This window comes from Centroberyx gerrardi, chromosome 14, assembly GCF_048128805.1.
Source record: "Centroberyx gerrardi isolate f3 chromosome 14, fCenGer3.hap1.cur.20231027, whole genome shotgun sequence".
Taxonomy (NCBI): Eukaryota; Metazoa; Chordata; class Actinopteri; order Beryciformes; family Berycidae; genus Centroberyx; species Centroberyx gerrardi.
Genome location: NC_136010.1, coordinates 5,474,901 through 5,493,267, shown reverse-complemented (window position 1 = coordinate 5,493,267; position 18,367 = coordinate 5,474,901). Strand labels below are relative to the sequence as shown.

Here is an 18,367-nt window from a genome sequence, read left to right as displayed (position 1 = left end):
GCTAGTCATACTGCTTGTCAAATTTGTGCAAATGAACAGAAAGATCCATGTGTCTTTCTGACAATACTCATAACAGTATGTCAGTTTTTTGAATACATAGGATCAAGTAGGGTTCAGTTTCTTCTTCATGGACACTTGAAAAGCTCTTGTCGGGTTGAACCTGTGACTTATAAGTTACAGGTCAGTCCCTAACCGCTAAGCCCCGCCCCCCGCCAGCCACTACGCTTACAGTACAACCTCACTTAGACACAGAGCATCACTGAAAATATTACAACAGTAACATAGACTCAAAGACTCGGTCAGTTTCATACAATCGTCTTTTATTTCATATAGAGATAAAGAAATATATCTGAAAACTAAAACAGAAGAGTCTGTGCAACAGCCACAGTACAGAGAGAGAAACAGACTGTCATTAGTGTGAACAAGATTTGTTGGTGCAAAAGTAGGGAAAGAGGAGAAAAATTAAAGTAGTGAAAACTATTTAAAAAAAAAAGAAGAACCTTGTGAATCGCCACCTTTACCAACAGAATAAACAACAATATCATCCGTTACCCGTCATCCATCAGCAGGGCAGGAACCTGACTGCCATCCACCGGCCACAGGCGCTGCTTCCCCAAACTCACTGTTTTACCAGACAGCTAGATTCTGAAGGTAAACCGTTACCTGCAAAAATGATGGTTGCTTATGTATACCTGGCAAAATGTCCAGCAGAGCAGACAAATCTACCACACACAACCAAAACTTCCCCTGCAATGGGAACTAGACTGTTTGATAAGTTCCAAATCATATTCATTTTAGCATTTTCAGCTGGTTCTCACATCTGGATATAGGTGTTAAAACTCAAAACAACCATATTATGTGGTATGTCCGGCTGGTTTTGTTGTGTTACCAAACTGTTGGCTTTGGCACCAGCTCCAGCCCAAGTACTCCAGTTTAAAGACAGAAAACATGGCATGACGCACCATGATCGATGCACTGGTTCTTAAAACCCCCAATTTAGAAACGTTTCTCAAAAGGTACCAAGTACTACACCAGCACCACATCAAGCTGATATCTACTGTAACTGCTTAAACTGCTTTTTATCCCATGCATATACAGATTGCATTTTCTCCTTTGCTTTCATTTGTCACAAATGGGAATACAGACTGGCACATTAACCATTTCCTGACTCTTCTGAAGGGCCAAACAAGCTTCTTATTGCCTGAGAACACCAAAAGCCTGTCCAGCCCAGCCTACCCAAGGATAATGAACTCATAACATGGAAAATTTGGTTATCAGGGGTGGGACAGGTTAATCTGGGCTGTGGCTGGTCAGTTTGTCTTCTCTACCAGCCATTTCTGACAGGTAACCGACCATCGTTTTAAGGTTCTTTTCTGGTAACTGGCTGGTTAAACAGTGAAAGCAGCTGCTGAAGTTTGGAAACACAAACCACCGTAACAGTCAGTTCTCTGCCCTGCTGCGTGTCTCAATAATGACCAGATATCGGTGTACAGGTAAACACACTCATGAGTTATGTATGTAGCCAAACTGCAGTGAGAGAGCTTGTCCGTTGACTAAAACAGTTTGTAGTTTTAGGCCACTGCGACTTTATAATCGCCGCCTCTGAACAGCACTGACAGCATTCATTATCCTCGCCTGCAACTTTTCTACTTTGTCCACACCAACTGTACATTGGCATTATTCATAAATACAGTATGTGAGGGTTTTTGTTTTTTTTTTTAAAAAAAGAGTGCATTTCTTTCTTTTCTTCGACAACATTCAGAGACAAGAGACAGAACAAAAATGGCGGTGAGAAAGGAGAGAGGAGAAAAAAGCAGATGGAGAGCAGAGGATCTGGAGGAGGAAGGGAGGGAGCGAGGGAGTGAGGGAGGGTTTGGCTGAACGAGTCCGACTGGCCGGGCTGAATCTGAAACCTCACACTGCCTACTACAATGTTCCCATGCATGTCCGCCGGTCAAACTCCACAACTTCACCATGACAGACAGAATTTCCAAAGACCAGTATTTGTCAGCGTCTATGTCAGAGCGTTTTTTTTTTTTTTTTTTTGCTGAACGGCGGACTTAAATGCACAGTGCAAGCAGACTCGGACCAGCAGCCGAGCATGACATTAAACACTTGACTGGTTGGTAAAACAAAATCTCAACAGATTTAAATGAAAATTCAATGAAACGTCTTGCTTTTTCCGGGAGAAATGGCAGAAAAATGATCCGACTGCATGACACACCATACAACTGCAATCACGTTGTTGTTATATAGCATTATGTACAGGTATGAGGCTGAGTTTGTTACTTTATCTCTCCATTTCTGCTGTGAATTGATCGGTGGAAGAATGCAGTTTGAGATTTCAGATAATGCTTGACCGCGCCTCAACTCAGCTCTAGTCTGCTCAGATAAGACAAGAACAACTTTGTACAACACAGAATAGAGTAAAACCCTCTCTCTCATTCATGTAAACACTCATTCAGACACCGAAATAAAGAATAGCTCCACTCATCCGCACGACACCTCTGCTTGCCAAAACAAGAGCGCAATGAACAAGGAGAGAGAGAGACAGGATAGGACAGACACACCAGACACCACTTCATCCTTCTAATATGGCTATCATTTCCCATATCTAATACGCGTTTCCATAAACAGACGGAGTGTCAGCGTTGGGATTTAAAGAGTCCAGACAGATTTCAGCTGAACCTAGAAACCAAAGATGGATGGAGACATTGCGGCTCTACAGCGACATTTTTTTCCCCCCAAGGAACAAATGCTGCCAGATTAAAACATGAAGGAGCGTAGGACAGAAATTTAGGATGATTTGAAGATCAAAAATAAGCCATCGAAAGCTTGAATCTCTTGGAAATGTGATCCTTTTGAATCGTACAGGTAAGGTGAATGTATTCCTTGGAGCGTATGCGACTAAAATGGCGACATTGTAGAAAGCTGGATAATATGCAGGGTTCATATCATATTCCATGACTTGCACACATCATATAGCACAAATTCTGAGGCCAGTAAGCCCAGTTCTGACTGGCTATTACAAGCGCCTCCTCTTTGTTCTTCCACCAAGTGTTGGACTATGAAATGTGTCAGCCAAGTCCATGAGTGTAACTCCAGACACAGACAGAACCTCTCAAAGAGAAAACAAGCTTATCAGCCATCAGTGTTTAACATTAAACGCCGTTCCTATGCCTTTTCCATTTGAAAAATTCCATTAATTTCTCAGACCTTGAAGGGACCAAAGGTGAGATTTTTACTGCCTCATAGCACCAAACGACCAAAATACTTCTGCAGGGATTGATAGGGTTTGTTGACTGATCAATACCAGTGACTCAAAGATGACTTCACCAGCTGCTGAGATTTCTGGCTTTTAAAACTCACTTTCCGGCCCGCACTGTTTTGGAACAAAAACTCCCGGCCCATTGGAGTTTCAGGACACTCCACCCCAAAAGCCATTAAAAAAATAAATAAAAAAAAGGCAAAGTAGCCAAATGACAAAGCAGCATTATTCTTACAGTATTTTGAGTTGTGATATATTACCTCTTTACTAGATGCTTCTGTCGGATCTCTGCGTTTATAAACTCTGCTCTTATTACTCTTCTAATATGAACTGTGACTTTAATTATTTTTGCCAATTACAGGCCACCATCACTGGGTGGGGGCTGCGCTAGAGATTTGTGAATGAGGAAATTAAGTTTAATTGAGATTGCCATTCCTACAGGCTCTCGACAGAGTGCAATAAAAGTCATAAATTACTTAATTCCCCCTTTAAATTCGTGATTATATTTGATTTGAAGATTTTGGTCGGTTTTCAATATGATGTATGCGGACAGTGGCTGGGAAATAAAATTGTCAGCAAGGGGAATATATCTGTATATATCCGAAGATTATTCTTCACAAGGACAATTCACCACAATATGTAAAATGACACAGATCACCACAGATCAGATTCCTCAGTCTCTGAGATGCTTTGTGAATACAAGGCAGTCTATCCACATACACAACAGTCCACTAGCAATTAGTTTTATTAGGCTGATTTCCCAGGAAGATTCTCACAGCAGGGGGAGACTTGAAGGGGGGATGAAACGGGATGGCATGCCCCCTTCAGACTTCAAATTATTCACTTCATGTAAATTATGTACCTCCTTGTTAAATGTATGCAACAAAAGCGCATGGTTCACTTTTCAAAATGTTAATATTATTTAGAAAGGCTCGTTGAAGTTGGAGACATCCTCAACCTTTGATTAGAAACTTGGTAGCAATCATGAGTTGAAAAATAATCTGTCAGTTTGCTCACTGCTGTGACAACAGAAATGGCTTTCACATGCAATGAAAGGTGGGAAATAAGAACTCAATGATTTGAGGGTGAGCGATGTACTATGTGCAACATGTCTTCAGTTATGATGGGTGAAGCACTCACTTTTTGGTCTGCATAGAAATTATGGAAAATCAGGTAAAACAATTTGCCTATTCATCATCCTCATAAAACACGACCCAATCACCCCCTGCTTAGCACTATGATTTTTCAAATGGAACAAAGATCCAAAGGATACCACTGGGAAACCTATTCCAAGCTGACTACAGATACTTTGCAGGCTTTCTCTTTGTATAGACTGATTTTTCTCAGGCTGGGGTCAATGTCTGAGATGCACCAAATCTAAGCAGTTTACATTGAAACACCAGATCTACAACTCATCTAGTCATTTGCAATTGCGATATTTCATCCTGAAAATACCTGCACAGAGTCTGTGTAGATCCAACATGGCCAGTCTCTGCCCTTCTCTATAAAGTGTGCACTTGTTCACTCCTCCGCCACGCTTGGATTAGTCCCAAAGGCCTCGGCTGATGTTTGGGACTAACACAACCATGATGGACATTCTCCACTACTCTTCTCAATATAAACATTCTCATAATTTAATAACTATTGCTGCTTCTCACATTAGTCCATTTCCTTTTAGGGGGAAGTGAACAAGGGTGCAGGATGAGGCTGCAGCAATTAGCCTTGGAATTAATCTAAAGAAATACCCTCCCAAAAAGCTCATCACTCATGAAACGAGAAAAGAAAAAAAAAACACATCATCATCACCACCATTATCCACAGATCTGTGTGTGAGTGTAACACAATAACATGTCCCAATAGAAATGTTAGCACACAGAACACCTATGCTAACAACCAGAGTGTGGCAAAATAAAATATAACATCCTGTTCTTGACAACTGTGTTCTCCGCTGAACGATAACTTGGAGAAAAAAGAAAAAAAAAAAATATCACTGGGTACACGGACCGTTCCTCTGCCTGGTTGAAGATTGTTCCAGAAAGAGACAAAACAACAGGCTGCAAGCAAATCTGGTCCAGTCCAGAATCTTCTTTCCACCTGGCACTTCTTCAAATCTTGAAGATATGTACCTCAGTCTATCAGATCTAGGAAGCAGGACAGACTTGCACCAGCTTCTGTCCTGTGGCCCAGCAGTTGGTTCTGTAAGGGCGCTTTCACACTTGGTCCGTTACACACCCGGTCACTTATTCAGAACCGCTGAACCACATGCTAATCTCGCTCGCAGCCCTCTTTCCTCGCTGCGTTTCACTTTGTTTCAGCGCTAACCCAAACTCGAGCGCTTGGAGTCGGCCTTTCGTTCTGTGTGTCTTGCGAATCGAGAACGCTCAGGAGAAGAACTCGGCACGAGTCTCTTGTCGTTAGACGTCTTATGGCATGGCCCGGCGAAAAAGATTTACAAAAAGAATATCGTACACCCATTTTGTCATTTATTTAGAGAGCGAGAGAGAGAGAGAGACACATGAAGCAGTGGAAGTTGGTACATTGGGGTTAAGTCCGGAGAAGACGGAAATTTCTGGTCGACTTTCGGTCACACGCGGGAAGGAGGAGAAGACTGAAGTGTCCGTGACGTCCAACTACACCAATATGTTTGAACTGAAAGCGTTGGCCCCCTTAGAGATAAACACAGTTTCTACCCCTATGGGCTCCATGATGAAACTGATAGTAAGTGTGTTTGTGTGTACGCACGGTTTGTGTGTATGAACTGGTCGAAGATGTTTTCTGTGTTCGCATGTGTGTATCCCAGGAAGTGATAACGAGTGTATGCCTAATCATTGTCACTGAACATATTAGCGTACTAGTCAATGACACTGAATGCACTAGTATACCTGCCAGTGACACTGAATAGAGTGTGTGTGTATCTGTATATGTGTGTTTTATGTGTTACGATCTAGACGGCGCGTCCTCGAAGCTGATAATGCTGGACTCCGGGTGCTGCGCTCCTCCTGAGGACGACGCTCCTCCGCTCTGCGACACCGAGGAGGAGGAGGTGGAGGAGAGGGAGGCGCCGCCGAGGGCCCCTCCCGCTGGCTTGGGCGTGGAGGAGGAGGAGGGGTCGCGCTCCCCCGGGAGGAGCGGCTGCGTGTCGGTCCTGACCTCGTCGTCCTCGTCGTCTTCCTCGTCGTCCATGCTGGGCCAGGCCGACTGGTCCTCCACGCGCTTCAGGCGCTCGTTCAGCGCCTTGAGAGCCAGTTGTCTGGGAGGGAGAGGGAAGATGGGGAGGGAGATGAGATGAGGAGAGAGAGAGGAGTTGAGATTAGGAGACGTACTTCATTAATACTAGAAGAAATTCAGTTGTTGTCGGGGTGGGAAATTACCACCAGCTTTTGAGTGCAGTCTGTCTACTCTGCCAGCCACTTTGGCAGCTATCCACCTATTGTTTTGAGGTCAGGGTTCCCACACCAATTCCATGGCTTTTTCATGACTTCAGTCAGACCATTTCCATGACCAAAAAAACAATGGTATTGCCTCTTAGTTTTGTTAATGTTGTTTTTCAGCTCTGAAAAATTCTCAAGGGGTAAACAGTCTGGATTCCACTACACTTGGCCTTGCTGTGGAGAAAAAGAGCTGAAAATCACCATCTAATGGAACGAATGTTTGAAACAAGTTCTTTAAAGTGAACCATTTGTAAAATTCCCTGATATTCCCAGACTTCCCCAGAGAATTTATCAAATTTCCTGACTTTCCTTGTCTGGAATACACATCTTGAAATGCCATGATATTCCAGAGATTCAATGACCAGTGGAAAACCTGTGAGGTTCTTTTCTGTTTGATTCACAAAATGATGGAAACAAAATTGTGGAAACCATCGGCCTCTGCAGCCAGTGGATGGAAAAGTCAAGTTTCCTGCCTTAAATATTCTGAATAATAAGAGTCAATTGGTGAAGGTGTAAAAGTGCTCATTGCTTGTGTATCTAGCCTGACTGCAGTGTTCACATTTTTTTTATTAATTGGATAATAGTTGGCGGAAGGGTTTCTTCTCTGCTGTGGATGTAAGACCAGTGTAAAAACCATCATAGAAACACACAATCTGTATCTATTCAAGTGTGTTCTCGCATGCAGATTAACCACTTTGCAAGTTTGAGGGAAAGTGGGAAAACAGATGCAAAGGTATAAGCAGGGATGTAATCAGTACCATGACAAACAAAACCCAGAAACCTGGATACTTACAGCTGATTGTATCCTCAAAAAACATATTTTTTTGTAAGCAAAGGATCTTAAGATGACTCATAACTTTAATAGTAACCCATACTGTGCTTTATTTTCATGCTGGCAATCATTTTGTAAGCGTAGGTATCAATTCCTCAAATGGTGGTATCTCATTTTGGAATGAAACTCTTCATTTGTTGATTAGTGCCCCATTTTCCAGTTCCCTCCAAATTTCTGAAGGAATTGCCACTTATCCTGTTGGCACCCTGATTATAGGGGCTGGGTGTTATATGTTTTAATGAACACCATGGAGGATAATTATCCATAGGCAGAAGACAAACCTCACAATCACATGCCTCCCAGCTAATCAGAATCAAGCTTCATACTCAGAGTGACAAACACTACCCAGAAGAGAATGAAGTGAACTCAATCGGTTGTTGGATAAAAAAAAAAAGATTAAATCCACCAGAATTATCCCTCAATATTGTTGAGAAATGAGCAGGGCTGTAGAGTAAATTACCCCAGAAAGTCCAAATCAAAGGCAATGGCAACTGGACTGAGTCATACAGCCGTGATACTTAATATTTAGACCTGCCAACACCAGTCGCTCACCTAACCATTATGTTAGCTAATGTTAGCAGTCAGCTAATTTACATTGTTGTCACATCAATTTTCTGCATTAACAACCTTTGTTCTTTACCATTATGCTTCATATCCTTTGTGACACTTCTTTGACAGTCAATCTGTTTATTAGCTGTGTTGTTTTCTAGCTAATGCCACATTAAAACTGCTATTTTTAAAAGAAAAATCCATTAGCCTCAATAGACCATAATGCACTGCAGCCACAAGACATGTTGCGTCATGTTCTCGCTATTACTCTCCTCACCTACACATATAACTGACAGCTGAATGCAACAAGTTCAGGCACGCTCCCTAGCGGTTGTCACAAGGCATTCTGGGAAATGTAGGAAATCACTCACTGAAGTAGAAGTAGCTGAGGCAGACTGAGGGAAAGTGAGTTCACCAGAAAGTAAATTACTACACTTCATCATAATATCACAGATTGATGATATCTAACAGTGTAAGAGTATCTGAGGGTGGATTTTTCCTTTAAAATAATTGTTAGGTACTGCTCACACAATTACACCTAATTGGGTGTAACAACATGAAATAGTTGACTGCTAACGAATGATTAACTAATGATATCAATAGGTATCAATCACTGGTGTGAGCAGCTCTTATAATCTACGACTCAATCCTGTTGCTCTAGCCTCTGTACAGAATTACATAACTACACTGTAGGTGGTGAAGCAACAGTGGGAACAGTGAAACCTATGTTGAAAATAGTCATCCTTATTCATTCTCTCATTGGGCCTCATTCACTAATATGTGCGTAGAAATGTTCCTACTTTGCGCACAAAATAAGTGCGCACGCAAAATTACCGTCGGATTCATGACACGTGCACACCGGCCAATTTTGTTCCTACCACCGTGCGTATGTTAGTGAATCAGAATCATTCTAAATTGACAGGCGCGTGCCCGCTATTTGCAATCAGCATACTGCCACGCCCCCATTTCTCTATATAAGGAAATACGTTTGCCTAGAGGTGTATCATGGAGAAAGCGGGGCTAGATAAAGCAAGGCTAGATATGCCATCTTAACACTTGCTTGGAGGTAAATCGGAATCTTTTATATACCCTGCATGCCTTTTAATAGGCTACCAATTAACCAGTTGGCTAACAATTATCTTTGGCTACATATGCGCAATTTCATGGCACTAGGAATTGGTGGGAGTAGCCGATCATTATAGGCCAAGTCAATAAAAACGATGAAAACCAAAACTGTTACATTTCAATATGGACATTCTCATATACTCCATTGTAAGCTAGGACTGGGACACTCAGTTTTTATAGTTGAATATTTTAATTATGACAATAATTGATGAGGATGAAAGGGCATCAATTTCATGGTTATTTAATACATTTGGCCAATGCATTAGTAAATTAACGGTTTTAAATATTGTTGTCTATTAAAGCCTTTTTTAATGAATGCAGTTTTAATATGCTACGCATTTAGTTAAAAGGTGTGTGTTTACATTTTCTAAGACAGCCGGGCCTTCATCATTTGTGCGTACGCATGGTCTGAGGCAGTTCTAAATTTGTTCGCAGAGTACGGACAAATTCAGGTAAGAAAATATTGATGAATCCCAGATTTGTGCGTAAAACGTTCGTACGCACGGTTTAAGCACAGATTTGTGCGTACGCACTGTTTGTGAATGAGGCCCATTGTGCTGACTTATAGTGAGTGAAATAGACTCTTTTCACAAACATGGCTGACGTACTTCTTCTACTACTTCTACTGACCCTCGATCGAATCACTTTTTTACAGGCGTTTAGTCGTCTGACAACAGAAACAGAAAGACATGTCAATGACAACACCTGTATTGTGTTATACGCTATGTTGAAACACAAAAATATGTGTTCACAGACAGAGTTGGAGGCAACAGAAAGTTTGCTTTTTTACACTGCTGCCAATGGTGAGAACTGCTCTATACCCTACTAAGACGAAGCAGAAGTACGTCAGCTGTGTTTGTGAAGGGGGTTTATTACAGTGAGTGTTCCTCACTCTGCTGGGGGCAGAGAGTGGGACTTGGGCTACTCCAGGACTCAGCTTTATGTTCCTCTTTTCAATGTGAAAGTCCTACAAGTGTGAATACACAGCAGGATTTGGTTTCTTATTCTTTGTCTCTTCAACAAAGAGATGGTTGACAAAAATCCTTGACTCGTTACATCATTTTTTTTTTTTTCCCCCCCGCTGCTCCGGTTCAAAAGCTTGCATTCCCAAAAAGTTACTTGCTCAGGAAGCAAGAAAAATGATCTTGTTTTTAAAGGGCTACCATCCACTTATGAATTGATACATTGGGTTTTGAATGGGGTTCAAAGGCCTGAGGGGAAGGAAACTTACTCACCATGTAAAACAACCCTGCATACTTTCAAATTATGTAAAAATAAAAATACAACAAGCCACTGGAGCATTGAGATTTTTGCACGCCAGTTTACTTCAGGCTGTCTTTCAATGTTCTATATTGACTATGTTTCCAGTTAGGATTATAAAACTTTTTCTGGGGATCACAAACCACACACTAAACACAGGGACATCCACAAAAGACTCTCTATGTCAGTTTAAAAGTATAATGGCCCCTATCCGGTTACAGGATTATATGTGTGTGTGTGGGTTTATGTGAGTGATGGATATCTATCTGTAACTGAATCTGTATGACAGCTTGGAAGTGTGAGTCTGACAGACAATGGAATATTAGGGAAATTAATCTCTGATAGCATAAAAGTAGGTGTGTGTGTGTGTGTGTGTGTGTGTGTGTGTGTGTGTGTGTGTGTGTGTGTGTGTGTGTGTGTGTGTACTGGGCAGCTACCAGGTGTGTATGAACTGTGTGAATGTGAAGCAGAGCAGCCGTTATTGAAAAAGATCATTGGCGCTCAACAAACTTTCCCTGAGTAAATAAAGCTAAAAACAACAGACAACTCTATGCGTCTTAATTAAATTGACTATATGGGTGTGTGTTTGTGTGTGTGTGAGTAAATTTGTCTCACCCTTCTGGTGAGGGTATGCATTAGGGTTTGAACCGTATAGGTTTTTGAAGACTGCTATGATACCAATATTTTTATGCGCCAATATTTTGTGCCAATATTCAATATCTTTAAATTTGATCATTTTCATGCCCAAGACATTCCAAGTATTCAGTGTTTCCTCCAGAACTGTATACTTGTAAGGGTGGAGAAGCCTCTGAAAAAAGCATTTAGACCATCATGGGACACTTAAATTCTCCACTGAAACCCAGACTAATGAAATTATTTTAGTGTTTGAAGCTCTCTAAGGCAGGGTGACTCACCACACCTATTTAATGGAAACTCTGGGACACATGAAACATTATTGAACAATTAGGAAAATGTGCAAAGAAAAGAAAATTTCACTGCAACTTTTACAGACTGTCTTTATGTAGCTGTGGTGAGTGAGGAACCTCCATCATATTGGAGGTGGATGATGCTGACTGGCCGATTATCAGCCTGATGTATTTGCACACCAATATATTGGTCTAACCCTAGTTTGCATATGTATAAGCATTTATGTTTTCCTCCATCTTCCTCACCTCCTCCTTTCTGCGTCCTGTGGATCCGTCCCCGGCAGGCTGATGGTGATGGAGGACGGGGCGCCGACGTCGTACCTCTTCACCATCTTCCTGCACACCTTCATCTTCACCAGGGCGGAGTGCACCAGCCCCGCCAGCAGCCCCACGGCCGGCTGCAGCGCCTCGGGGAAGAAGCTAGCGAAGGCAAAGTGGTCCGACATGTCGCCGCGGCCCCGGCTGTGCCGCTGGTAGAAGCGCAGGTAGACCCAGCCCGACAGGGCGCCGTAGCTGTAGGCGGCCAGGGGGGCGGCGCTCTCCAGCAGCCCAGACAGGCGCAGTAAGGCCAGGAGGAGGAGGACCAACGCCGGCGCTGCTTTTAGTCTCACCTAAGATGGGAGGGGGAGAAAGATTTCAGTGCCTCTGATCCAAAATGATCAGACTGAGAAAGACCAGAAGCTTCAGCTGCAGGGCAGGAAACTACCACTTTGTCTACTGCCAGTTCCCACAATTCACCAGCAAGTTTCAATGGTTTACCAACCAGCTACATTTTAAGAATGGGAAGTCCAAACAATGGCTGTTTACCTGCCAACATGGCTGGTGGCAGCAGTAGTCAGAATTTAACAGCGTCTGGCTGGTGTTCATTTCCTACCCTGCTCAGCTGAGATGAGATGAGGGCAAGCGGGGGAAGGTTAACCAGTTTTATATGGATTCAAGACAGAACACGAAAAGCAAATAACGGGAGGCAAAGCCGAGTGGCCTTGTGGTGGCAAAAGCCAGTGTGTCCTTCAGCAAAAAGCTAAACCCTTATTTGATCTCTCATTCTAAGCTGCGCTAAATAAGAATGTCAGCTTAAATCTTAAAATGTAAATGAACAGGAAAAAATGAAGAGGAGAAGAATCGCATCTCTAAACCAGAAATCAGGCCAAACAGAGCAGCTGCTCTTTGGCTGTAAGTAAGTACACCTGTATATCATTGGTAGGGATGGGCAATATGGCCAAAATATGATATCATGATAATGGTATTTGACAGTATTTTGCTTTTCCAGTACGTGGCTGCACATGAAAAGTACATGACTCTACATTATCATACCATCCAAAGAGTTCACACAGGTAAAAATAAATAACTGTGAACTAGATCTGCAGGAAAACAATAACAAAACACCTATCAGAAGGCTACTGTAAAAACCTTTGTGTAGATTCAAACCAGCCTAGCATAAAATAAGGTATACCTCCCAGCCCAATTCATTCATTCACCAAAACAAATCTGCAACTAACATCTTCTTTACTACATCATAGGTGTTCTGCAGAAACATATCACCAGTTCTGCCTTTTTTTAGTGTGACTGAACAGCCGACATCCTCCCCAGGTGAACATCAGTTTTCATAAACCTGGGACAAGGTCTTAGTCACCCTACTGAAAAAGCACTGCAAAACAGCAAATATGCATGGGTGTCAAACACCACATTAACCAGCTTTTCTCCATTCCTATAAAGCTGACACTGAGGACATACAAGGTTTCTGCAGGATGCCGATGGTATGTGTGCAATGGATACATCTGTAGAACTGAAGTTACAAGGCTTACAGCAGCATTTCCCATCAGCACACGCTGCACATTTTGAGCCACTTTGCAAAAACTCCCATTCGTCCAAATTTTGGACTACTCAAAAGTCCGCTCAACAACGCCAAACTTCAGACTTCGCAAACTCTGCCACAGGAATTATGTCTCTGTTCTACAATGCTCCTAATTTGTTCAGGCATTTCATTCTATTCAGCAGAACTACCTCATTGTAAACTGCTGGACTAGGCACTCACTACATTTCCTTTACAGCTGCAACCATATGTACGCCTTGCTGCTAGGATGCACACAGATACAAACTGTTTCATGAATATATGTAGAGTGACATGTATAGTGTACTTCAAAGTCTTGCACTCGCTTTAACGCTGCAGTTCTGTTTGTCCTCACTGCATGTGTATGTAAAGTGAAATTCCTAGTTGTCATTATTTCTCTGTACCAGTGCCACCAAGCCAAATTCAAGCACATATATTATATTTTGTGAATGAGGTGATTCTAATTCTCTTTCTTTGGTCCCTTTTTTTGCACCCTGGAAACTGATGCGCTGGCCACAGTCTGCTTCAGGCTTGCTCACCTACACAACTTGATTTTTGGGATGTGCCAGCCGCTGTGGCTGGCACATCCCAAAAATAGTTACATTTCCTGTGCCTATTTATATTCTTGTTAGGGTGGATTCTCACTTGCAGTCCCACTCCCCACTGGTGTGTCATTAACTCTAGGCTGAATTTACAGCAGCATGTCCCCTGCCTACTGGAGTGTCCCCGCAAGGTTGAAATTTCTTTCTTCTCTTTCTCAGCCTCACCTGTGGCACTCTGAGCACTGTAGTATCCCCCATGGTCTGCTTCAGCGCCACCAGGACACCTCCAAGGAACCCGGCCGCTCCGTGGACGCGCACGGCGAACAGGAAGTCCAGGTCAAAGGTGGCCACATAGGTGAGGAGGTAGGAGAGGCCGGCCAGGACGCCTGCGGAGACGTTTACCACTGCAAAGAAGATCAGGAGCTCCAGAGCGCCCCACAGAGGCTCCAGCAGGCGCCCGCAGGCCATAACCGTGCCCACGTTAGCCGCCACGCCCCAGACGTGCTGCTCCACCACCCCCTGGGTCACCAGCGTCCACACCCAGAAGTTAGGGGGGAAGAGGTAGCCCGGGGTCACACCCAGGGCGTACGGAGTGTCGACGGCCCAGGACAGCAGGTAGAGGAGAAGCACCACAGCGCTTATGGATTTCACCACCACACTGGTGCTGGCCAGGGCACCCAGGAAGTGCTGCCGCGCCACAGGCAGGTAGCGATTCATTGTGGCTCGTCTTTAAGAGGATCTCTCTTGAGCAACAGCAGGTCAGCTGCTTCTGTGTGGCAGAGGGGAAGATGCTGGCGTGTGATCAACAATGCCAAGCAGAACAGATGAAAACTGTGACTCCTGACAGCAGCAAAATCCACGCTCCTCTGTGGGCCTTCATCCGGGATTCTGTCTATCAGTTGGTCAGACAGCTTTAATGATCAGCTCAGTCTGGGTTTCACCCTTCTGTTCAAGTCAAGTCAACTACTCAGAAGAAATCAACGGCAATTTCACAACTTTCCGAGGTCACTACCGTTTTGCAACATCCAAAAAGCAAGGACACTGGAAGAACAAGCCACTGGCTTGTTTCTTACAATCCAACTTGACAAGATAACAAACTAGGCAGCAGCAGATAAGCGTAAAGTAGTGATAACCTTAGCTAGGAGACCTTTTGATCTAGCTGGCTAGCTTTCGACCTTCAGTCAACGTTAACATATAACTCACCACCAGCTACCAGGCAGGTGGTAACAAGCAAATCAAATACGCAAATCCCAACTGAAACAAATGTACACAACACCCAACTTCAGCGGATCTTGGCTGGGTTAGCTTGTAAACATGAGCTAGCTGACGTTAGCTAGCTGTCAAGCTGGGAGCCTCTTCTGACAGTTCCGCTGTTTTATGTCCGCCATTAAAGAGCACAAGAGGTTACGTCTTCGTTTGATTAATTGATAGACGGGCTAGCGTCAACAAAACCCGATCGATAAAACCAGCCAACGACACTCTTGTCTTGATCTTCTGCGCTCTCTCGGCCCGAAGTCCACCGGGCTAGCCCGAGGATTTCCCGTAGCTAGCAACAGGCCTTTAAAACAATGTTACCGAGGTTTCAAAACGACCGTCCATTCGCGTCCAGTTCACGGTCTCTTCATGTTACCTAAACTCCCTTCGTTTACTTTATCGCTCTTCCGCCTTTTGATAATAGGTAACCGGAGAAAATTCTGTTATCTTTTGAGGCACTCCTCCTCTCTGTACCACTCAGCAGCAACTGACTTGCGCTGTCTGCCACCGTCATCAACAATCGGTCAAAAAAACGTCAAGTCACGCAACGTTGTTACACCAGAGCATGATGGGAAACCGAGTTCTCAATGACTGAAGTGAAGTCATGAAGTTACCTCAGGACGTTAGTAATCCTATTGCAAGCACGGCCGTTCTCGGCTTCCGTACCTACACATATCACAGCAAAACGACAGGAAAAGTAAACCTAATAGAATATCCCATAGGCATAGTATAGTAGGCCTAATACTATAGGAGGTAAAGGATCATTGTGAAGGATACGGTCACTATATCACTGACACACTAAAGTCCCTGTAGTGATTTTTAGTTATGGTTGAAGTGACCTGACAGCTTGTCTAGTCTGTAGCTAGTTGCCTTAAATGGACTGAGCAGTTCACTTTCATAATCATCTCAAGTTGTAAACCAGCTGTTGTGTTTCATCACCAAAATTATGTTCTAGTAATAAAATGAGCAATGGCACACATGATAACTGCGGACACATTAATTTTATTCTGAACAGAGTTACTACGATGAGATATTTTACAGTCACACATAATTCACATCAAATGTACAAAAAAGACAAACCACATACAAAGAATTTAACAAGGAAACATCAAGCAAAGAACACAGCATGAGAGCAGCTACCTTCAGTCAAAGCTGAAAGTATTTCGGCTACTGACAGAGAAGACAAAGAAGACTGCAGGCATCCATTCAGGTAAAAACAACAAAAGAAACATGAACATGAAGTTAAGACTTAATTCGTTGTGCTTCATGGTACATGTTGTGCTGTCTCCCAAAGTTAAGCAATCACATATTCAACACCTTTAAAGCCTGTTGACTCATGCACCCTCATAATAATTTGTACAGTATTACTACTAGTCTATTCAGGTTGTGAACTTACACATTTCTGCTGTGGCTGGTAAGTTTGTCCACTCTACCAGACACTTTGGCGGGTAACCAGCCTTCATTTTGAGGCTCGATTCTGTTCTAAAATCCTATAGCTGTCTGGTAAAATACTTAAAGTCAAGTGAAAGTGGTGAAGTTTGGGGTTTACCAGCCACTGTGGCTGGTAGACAAAATAATTAGTTATTAATTAAAATATTAGGGACACAACTCTTTTCATGAAGTCCACTGATGAGGTCAATCCAGGTGAAAGCCATTATCCCTTATTGATTTCCCTTATTACATCTATACCAATCACAAAGGAGGAGATGCAGATAAAGATTTAGACGATTTAGAGAAATATTTTTAAGCTTTGAGACATTTGAGATGTGGATTGCGCAAAAAGGAGCTGCAACTCAATATCCCTAATGTTTTGTACATTCAATGTGTTTCATGGCATTTCATTATGTTGCTGCACATTACTCCAAGAAAACAAGCTGTATCAAGCTGTAAGAGGTAGCCTACTGTTACACAAATGGTTTCCTAATTAGATGATAACCACAGCCAGTGAGTGTTTATTTCAATGCACCACTGTAGAGAAAGCATCGACAATCATGATAGTACAAAAAACACTGAGTATATACGTGTGTTTTGTTGGGTGTCTCTATTAATGCACCATATAAAGTTATAATTTCTTGCCATTTTACTGCCTGTTGACAGTCAAATATGTGACATTTAACCTACCTAACATCAAGGCAAGCTGAAATGAAAGCAGAATGTAAGTTTCGATGTGGTTCACATGGTTTGGATGGGAAAGTGAAAGTGGAGGTGAGTGTTTCCTGCTGCAGGGCCGTGGCTCTCTGTGTGAAGGAGGTCAGGTTTATTTCATCTGAAATAAAACAGTAAGTCTATACCCAACTATCAGACCAGGATGGGGAATTTGACACCAGACACTAGCCAAATGTTAGTAAGAGTCAGCTGTGGCTGATAACTGTATATTAGTCTCTACTCTACCAGCCACTTTGACAGCTAACACACTGTCATTTGGAGTATAGGCTGGGTAATATGGTTGAAATCAATATCATGATAATCAGGATTTTTTTCGATATTGATATATATCACAATATGGCTCGCGTATACAAAATCACATTAACTAATCAAATTAATGTTCATCCCATTGAACTGAATGGTAATGAGTTTTTAAATAAAATTTGCTTGTTATCAATTCAGACAGCAGAATTGTGTGTCATGATATCCCAAAATCACCATATCATCACGATTTGATTCCACTGAAAATAAATAAATGATAATATTGAATTATCACCCAGCCCTAATTTGTACGCCTTATTCTAGTCTCAAAATCTAGTCAGCTGGTAAAATAGCGTGAAGTGAATTTTAGGATTTACTAGCCACTGTGGCCAAAAACGTTAATTCCTTCCCCTCTATAATAACCATTCATTAGTGTTGGGTGGTTATATAAGGTTACAGTACATCCACCTCCTCAGCTACCAATACAACACTCCACAGGACCATAATAAAAACTATTAATCCAAGGCCATATGGATATCAAGCGCCATTTTTAAACAAAAAAGTACGTCAACAGAAACAGTATTGTAACAGTAATAGTAAAGAGGAGACAAAAGCTCTTGTTTCTAAATACCACTGAGTGAGATCAGCTTGCATAGCTAAATGGTTCAGTCTTCTAAGGCTTCCAAGATGTGATGAAGATGTTAAAGGAGAAGTCCAGCCTCAGATACTTTTACACTGTTAGATATTATTTAATCTGTGATGCATTCCAGGTGTCATTTTGTGATTAAATGCTTTAATTTTCATTTTTGGTGTACCCACTTTCCCTCAAACTGCTTTGTCTATTTCTACTTCAGTTAATGATTTCCTAGATTTCCCAGAATGCCTTTCAACAACCCCTAGAGAAGGGAGTTCTCTGTTTTTTCCAGTTGAGAAAAAGTGACAG

The 18,367-nt window shown here is 42.4% G+C and overlaps 1 protein-coding gene across 1 annotated transcript; it reads right to left on the bottom strand.

The window, feature by feature from the left end:
* Window positions 1-3,997: 3,997 nt before the first annotated feature.
* tmem115 (transmembrane protein 115) lies at window positions 3,998-15,484 on the bottom strand. The gene is made up of 3 exons (XM_071904800.2): window positions 13,990-15,484; window positions 11,638-12,002; window positions 3,998-6,518 (listed from the first exon to the last, which is right to left on the bottom strand). Exons 1-3 carry the CDS (start codon window positions 14,479-14,481, stop codon window positions 6,206-6,208), a joined length of 1,170 nt encoding a protein of 389 aa, XP_071760901.2. The 5' UTR covers window positions 14,482-15,484; the 3' UTR covers window positions 3,998-6,205.
* Between the last annotated feature and the right edge of the window lie 2,883 nt (window positions 15,485-18,367).

Bases quoted from the DNA above. Each gene is read 5' to 3' on its own strand.
- tmem115 (XM_071904800.2), bottom strand. From the start codon at position 14,481: ATGAATCGCTACCTGCCTGTGGCGCGGCAGCACTTCCTGGGTGCCCTG. The intron at 12,003-13,989 runs GTGAGGCTGAGA...CTCCCATCTTAG, and splicing joins CAGTGCTCAGAGTGCCACAG to GTGAGACTAAAAGCAGCGCC. The intron at 6,519-11,637 runs GTGAGGAAGATG...TCTCCCTCCCAG, and splicing joins CAGGACGCAGAAAGGAGGAG to ACAACTGGCTCTCAAGGCGC.